Source organism: Callithrix jacchus, chromosome 16 (genome assembly GCF_049354715.1).
Source record: "Callithrix jacchus isolate 240 chromosome 16, calJac240_pri, whole genome shotgun sequence".
NCBI lineage: Eukaryota > Metazoa > Chordata > Mammalia > Primates > Cebidae > Callithrix > Callithrix jacchus.
The window spans coordinates 76,985,809-76,993,636 of NC_133517.1; the positions used below are offsets into that span (position 1 = coordinate 76,985,809).

A 7,828-nucleotide genomic window follows, 5' to 3' on the forward strand; every position below is an offset into this window, starting at 1 on the left:
ATCTCTCTGCATAAATGCTACAAGCCAGAAGAGATTGGGGGCCAATATTTAGCATCCTTAAAGAAAACTTTCAACCCAGAATTATATACCCTGCCAAACTAAGCTTTCTGAGTGAAAGAGAAATAAAATCCTTTACAGACAGGCAATTGCTGAGAGATTTTGTCACCACCAGGCCTGCCTTACAAGAACTCCTGAAAGAAGCAATAAACATGGAAATGAACAACCAGTACCAGCCACTGCAAAAACATAACTCATTGTAAAGACCATTGACATCATGAAGAAACTGCATCAACGAATGCGCAAAACATCCAGCTAGCTTCAAAATGGCAGAATCAAATTCACACATAACAATATTAACCTTAAATGGGCTAACTACCCCAATCAAAAGACGCAGACTGGCAAATTGGATAAAGAGTCAAGACCCATAGGTGTGCTGTATTTTGGAAACCCATCTCACATGCAAAGACAATCATAGGCTCAAAATAAAGGGATGGAGGAAGATTTACCAGGCAAATGGAGAGCAAAAAAAAAGCAGAGGCTGCAAACCTAGTCTTTGATAAAAACAGATTTGAAACCAACGAAGATCAAAAGAGACAAAGAATAGCATTACATAATGGTAAAAGGATCAATGCAACAAGAAGAGCTAATGATCCTAAATATATATACACCCAATACAGGAGCACCCAGATACATAAGGCAGATTTTTAATGACCTATAAAAAGACTTAGACTCCAAACAATAATAGTGGGAGACTTTAACACCCCACTGCCAATATTAGACAGATCAATGAGACAGAAAATTAACAAGGATATCCAGGACTTGAACTTAGATCTGGACCAAGCAGACCTAATAGACATCTACAGAACTCTCCACCCCAAATCCACAGAATATACATTCTTCTCAGTACCACATTGCATTTATTCTAAAACTGACGACATAATTGGAAGTCAAACACTCCTCAGTAAATGAAGAAGAACAGAAATCATAACAGTCTCTCAGACCACAGTGCAATCAAATTAGAACTCAGAATTTACAAACTAACTCAAACTGCACAACTACATGGAAACTGAACAACCTGCTCCTGAATGACTGCTGGATAAATAATGAAATGAAGGCAGAAGGGCCGGACACGGTGGCTCAAGCCTGTTATCCCAGCACTTTGGGAAGCCGAGGCGGGTGGATCACAAGGTCCAAAGATCGAGACGATCTTGGTCAACCTGGTGAAACCCCGTCTCTACTAAAAATACACAAAATTAGCTGGGCATGGTGGTGCATGCCTGTAATCCCAGCTACTCAGGAGGCTGAGGCAGGAGAATTGCCTGAACACAGGAGGTGGAGGTTGCAGTGAGCTGAGATCGCGCCATTGCACTCCAGCCTAGATAACAAGAGCAAAACTTCATCTCAGACAAACAAAAAAAAAAAAAGAAAGAAAGAAAGAAATGAAGGCAGAAATAAAGATGTTATTTGAAACAATGAGAATGAAGACACAACATACCAGAATCTCTGGGACACATTTAAAGCAGTGTCTAGAGGGAAATTTATAGCACTAAACGCCTACATGAGAAGTGAGGAAAGATCTAAAATCGGCACCCTAACATCATGATTAAAAGAACTGGAGGAGCAAGATCAAACAAATTCAAAAGCTAGCAGAAGACAAGAAATAACTAAGATCAGAGCAGAAATGAAGGAAATAGAGACATAAAAAACATTTCAAAACATTAGTAAATCCAGGAACTGGTTTTTTGAAAGATCGACAAAATAAATTGACTGCTAGCAGGATTAATAAAGAAGAAAAGAGAGAAGAATCAAATAAATGCAATAAAAAATGATAAAGAGAATATCACCACTAATCCCACAGAAATACAAACTAACCATCAGAGATTACTACAAACAACGGTGTGCACATAAACCAGTACATCTGGAAGAAATGGATAAATTCCTGGACACTTACACCCTCCCAGGACTGAACCAGGAAGAAGTTGAATCCCTGAATAAACCAATAACAAGGGCTGAAGTTAAGGCAGTAATTAATACCATACCAACCAAAAAAAGTCCAGGACCAGAAGGGTTCATGGCCGAATTCTACCAGAGGTACAAAGAAGAGCTGGTACCATTTCTTCTGAAAGTATTCCAGATAATACAAAAAGAGGGAATCCTCCCTACCTCATTTTATGAGACCAACATCATCTTGATACCAAAACTTGGCAGAGAAACAATTTTTTTAAAAATTTCATCCATTATGAACATTGATGAGAAAATCATCAATAAAATATTGACAAACTGAATCCAACAGCACATCATAAAGCTTATCCATCATGATCAAGTGAGCTTCATCCTGGGGATGCAAGGCTGGTTCAACATACACAAGTCTATAAACGTAATCCATCATCACATAAATAGAACCAAAGACAAAAACCACATGATTATCTCAATAGATGCTGAGAATGCCTCTGACAAAATTCATCAGCCCTTTATGCTAAAAAACTCTCAATAAACAAGGTATCAATGGAACCTATCTCAAAATAAGAGCTATTTATGATAAATCCACAGCCAATATACTGAATGGACATAAACTGGAAGTATGCCCTTTGAAAACTGGCACTAGACAAGGATGCCCTCTTGCACCACTCTTATTGAACATAGTATTAGAAGTTCTTGCCAGAGCAATCGGGCAAGAAACAGAAATAAAGGGTATTCAGTTTGGAAAAGAGGAAGTCAAATTGTCTACAAATCATGTCATTTGCAGATGACATGATTGTATATTTAGAAGACCCCAATGTCTCAGCCCAAAATCTCCCTAAGAAACTTCAGCAAAGTCTCAGGATACAAAATCAGTACACAAAAATCACAAGCATTCCTGTACACCAGTAGCAGATAAACAGAGAGCCAGCTTATGAGTGAACTCCCCTTCACAGTTGCTACAAAGAGAATAAAATACCTAGGAATACAACTTACAAGGGATGTGAAGGATCTCTTTCTTCAACGATAATCACAAACCACTGTTCAAGGAAATAAGAGAGGACACAAACAGATGGAAAAACATTCTGTGCTCATGGTTAGGAATAATCAATATTGTAAAAATGACCATACTGCCCAAAGTAATTTATAGATTCAATAGTACCCCCATCAAGCTACCATTGACTTTCTTAACAGAATTGGAAAAAAAAAAAAAACACCTTAAACTTCATATAGAACCAAAAAAGAGCCCTCATAGCCAAGACAATGCTAAGCAATAAAACAAAGTTAGAGGCATCACGCTATCTGACTTCAAACTATAATACAAGGCTACAGTAGTCAAAACAGCATGGTACTGGTACCAAAACAGAGATATAGACCAATGGAACAGAACAGAGGCCTCAGAAATAATGCCACACATCTACAACCATCTGATCTTTGGCAAACCTGACAAAAACAAGCAATGGGAAAGGATTCCCTATTTAATAAATGGTGTTGGGAAAACTGGCTAGCCATATGCAGAAAGTTGAAACTGGATCCCTTCCTTACACCTTATACAAAAATTAACTCCAGATGGATTAAAGATTTAAATATAAGACCTAACACCATAAACAGCCCAGAAGAAAACCTAGGCAATACCATTCAGGATATAGGCCTGGGCAAGGACTTCATGACTAAAACACCAAAAGCAATGGCAACAAAAGTCAAAATAGTCAAATGGGATCTAATAAAGCTTAAGAGCTTCTGCACAGCAATAGAAACTATCATTAGAGTGAATTGGCAACCAATAGAATGGGAAAGATTTTTTGCAATCTATCTATCTGACAAAGAGATAATATCCAGAATCTACAAAGAACTTAAATTTATAAGAGAAAAACAACCCAATCAAAAAGTGGGCAAAGATTTGAACAAACACTTCTCAAAAGAAAACATTTATGCAGCCAACAAACATAGGAAAAAAATCTCATAGCCACTGGTCATTAGGGATGCAAATCAAAATCACATTGAGATACCGTCTCACACCAGTTAGAATGGTAATCATTAAAAAATCAGGAGACAACAGATGCTGGAGAGGATTTGGAGAAATAGAAATGCTTTTACACTGTTGGTGGGAGTGTAAATTAGTTCAACCATTGTGGAAGACAGTGTGGTGATTCCTCAAGGATCTAGAAATAGAAATTCCATTTGACCCAACAAGTCCCTTACTGGGTATACACCCAAAGGATTATAAATCATTCTATTACAAAGACACATGCCCATGTATGTTTATTGCAGCACTGTTCACAATAGCAAAGACTTGGAACCAACCCAAATGCCCATCAATGATAGACTGGATAAAGAAAATGGGGCACATAAACACCATGGAATGCTATGCAGCCATTAAAAAGGATGAGTTCATGTCCTTTGCAGGGTCATGGATGAAGCTGGAAACCATCATTCTCAGCAAACTGACACAGAACAGAAAATAAAACACAGCATGTTCTCACTCATAAGTGGGTGTTGAAAAATAAGAACACATGGACACAGGGAGGGGAACATCACACACCAGAACCTGTCAGAGGCGGGGGTAGGGGAGGGATAGCAGGGGGTGGGGGAATTGGGGAGGATAGCATGAATAGAAATAACTAATGTATATGATGGGGTGATGGCAAACCACCATGGCACATGTATACTTATGTAAGAAACCTGCACATTCTGTACATGTACCTCTACTTAAAAAAACAAAAAGGACAAATTTTTAATTTTCTCTGTAGTTTTAATATTTCTGAATATTTTTAAAATTTTACTAATGAAAGCAACTCTCAGGCATGGTTAATCTTATAATTGGGTAAATAAGGAAAAACATATGTTTGTAAATAAACTATTAAAGGATTGGTGTTTATACATTTGTTTTGTATATAGATCAAAAGGAAAATTAAATTTGCATGTGATAAAATAATATAAATAGGAAAAATCAATTATTCAGAATTTACATTTGTACTGTAAATCCATGTTTTTGTATGATTTTTAAACTCCTAAAGATCATAGTAATCTTTTCAATAAGGGCTTTATGAAAATATTTAAAAATGGAGCAGAGAGGTGGGGTGCGGTGGCTCACGCCTGTAATCCCAGCACTCTGGAAGGCCGAGGCGGGCGGATCACCTGAGGTTGGGAGTTTGAGACCAGCCTGGCCAACATAGAGAAACCCCATCTCTACAAAAAAAAAAAAAAAAGTACAAAATTAGCTGGGTGTGGTGGCACTTGCCTGTAATTCCAGCTACTCGGGAGGCTGAGGCAGCAGGTAAATCACTTGAACTTGGAAGGTGGAGGTTTCAGTGAGCTGAGATCACGCCCTTGCACTCCAGTCTGGGCAATAATAATGAAATTGTCTCAAAAAAAAAAAAAATGGAAGAGAGAAATTGAATTCAAGTTATTAAGTTACTGAATACATTCTTATATAGGCACAAGGTGGCTTATATTCATACTTTCAAAAAGACTTTGGGATTTTCACTTAACTAGTCTACTTTGTAAACATTTGATGTTAATGTTTTTCACCAAAAATTTAGATGTAGTATTTGTAGCTATTTCTTGGTAAACAGTTATTTTTAAATTGGAAAAATAATCTTCATCAGTCAGGAGAAAATGAAATAATGATTCATAAAGAAATTTGTTGATTTTTTTCTTTCAGACCTGAAGATTTTCGGCTATAAGAGAACAAGAATTTCAGAAAATCACAGTGAAGTGATTGAAACTTTCTTCTGTTGAGTTTCTCTAACCTACAGGATGGAGTAAAACAACCGCTACCATTCAGCACCTGTTATATGTGCTGAATGTTTGTGGAGAAAGTTCAGGAATGTATATTCCTTCAATAGGAAATTGTATTAAAATATACTATTTTATAGAATTGTTTTTACATAATCTGATTTGAATGTTATAGTTGATAATAATAAAATCACTTACATGGTTATTTAGTCTTGCATTTAATGACAAAAAACAGATCCTGTGTATAGAATTGCAGTTTCATATTCCAAAAATGACTCTTCATACAGATTTTTCGCAAGTTCCAGGTCACCATTCTTGCTCCCTGTGAACAAGCCTTTCCTTCACTTTTCATTTCTGTGGCTTTTTTATCTAACCTGTCATTCATCTAAATTCATACTTGCAGCTTACTAGGATAAAGTCTGCCCTGAAATATTTATAAACTGTTATCTTTTTCTGTGTCCCATGTATCCTCTTGGCCCCTCATGACGCCAAAATAAATAATGCCTGTCTGCTCGTTAGAAATCTCTCTTCCCTGCCTCTGATTCTGTTTGTAGACTTTCCATACTGTTTTTCCATATCTGTCTTACTGGCTTCCATTCATCTCTGTACTGGCACTTAGATTGGGGTGCTAGGATGACTACTGTTTGTAAAATATCTGCTCTAGAAATTAAGTTAACTGAGCCACTGGATTTGGGCATTTTATGGTGGTATTTTTTTCTTCTGCCCTAGCCAATCAAGGAGTGAATTTCAGACCAACTTTCCCATTCATTCCGCAAACATATACTGAGTACTGCTATATGCCAGGCACAGTGCTACACAAGTCACCCCCAACACTTCTTTGCCCCATTGAAGAGTCTATCGTAGAATGGCATGCAAGTGTAGATAGATTTGTAAACAAGTAAAACTGGTTGTCCAAAGTGCTGATATAACTGTGAATTATGATGTGAACATGTTTAATAACTGCATTAAATATGACGTATTGCTAGTCCATCTGCTATGTGCCAGGCATAACCACCTTATGTGAAGCATTCAGTACTACATACTGTAATGGAGGTGTCAGACCTCCAAGTCCAAGCCTGGACATTATAGCCTTGGTGAGCTGCACGTACATCTCTGGATGGTCCCCAGGAGCCAGAAAGTCTTAAGTAACCAGATGACCACAAAGAGAAGTGAAACATGGTTTCTGCCTCAACTGATTGCTCTCCCCCTACAAACTTCAACCATTGTTCCTGCTCAGCCTTGTGGAATTTCACCCCTGGACACTGGGTTTCTTGAGACCCCCACCCCTATAACTATGTAATTTACCTCACCCTCCCCTATGCTTGCAACCAATCACCCCCACCCTTATGAGCATGCCTGTTTGTAATAGATAACCCCTACTCTTGTGACCATGCATCCCATGACACCCTTCCCCTACCTAAAATAGATTACTACCTCTAACTGACCACTTGCCTCAACCTATAAAATCAACTCCTCTCCCACCACCCTTAGCTTAGTCTTTTTTCAGACTCACCCACTCGCACCCGGTGAATAGCCATGTTGTTCATACAAAACCTACCTAGTAGTCTCTTTATGTGAGTGACGTGCGTGACATTTGGTGCCAACACCCGGAATGGGGGAACTCCTATGGGAGACCAAACCCCCTGTCCCTATTCCTTGTGCTCCGTCTGTGAAGAGACCTTCCTACAACCTGGGCTCATGAGACCAGCCTACGGATACACTCACCATCCTTAGATCAGGTCAGCGGTTTGCCTCAACTCTTCTCTTTAGCCCTTCTCGCTACCTGTCAGCTTCCTTCTCCTTTCAGTTTCATTTTCCTCTCCCTTTCAGTGGAGACAAGAAATACAGGACTTTCCATGAGGTTCATGACCAGAAAACATCCTACGTAAGGCATGGAACTGGGAAGACAGTCTTCCCTCAGTGACCGATCATTGCAGAGATGTCTGCTTTGATCACTCACTCGACTCGTTTTCTTCAGTGACTGATCATTGTGGAGACATCTGCTCTGGCAACTCACACTCCTAGGGTGATGGATCAACGCAGGGGATGCCCCCTTTGACTGATTCGCCCCAGGTACAGACCAAGGTTTAGTCTGGGACACCTGCCAAACTGCTTGGTCACGCACTCACTT

The 7,828-nt window shown here is 38.8% G+C and overlaps 1 protein-coding gene across 3 annotated transcripts in view; it reads left to right on the top strand.

The window, feature by feature from the left end:
- The window catches only part of MRPL13 (mitochondrial ribosomal protein L13), a 68,571-nt gene extending 62,352 nt beyond the window's left edge, over positions 1–6,219 (top strand). For all 3 annotated transcript variants that reach the window (XM_054246783.2, XM_054246784.2, XM_002759273.6), the window contains exon 7: positions 5,624–6,219. In XM_054246783.2, coding sequence (XP_054102758.1) covers positions 5,624–5,645 — 22 coding nt within the window. In that variant the 3' untranslated portion in view covers positions 5,646–6,219. The remainder of the gene's footprint in view (positions 1–5,623) is intronic.
- The last annotated feature ends 1,609 nt before the right edge of the window (positions 6,220–7,828 follow it).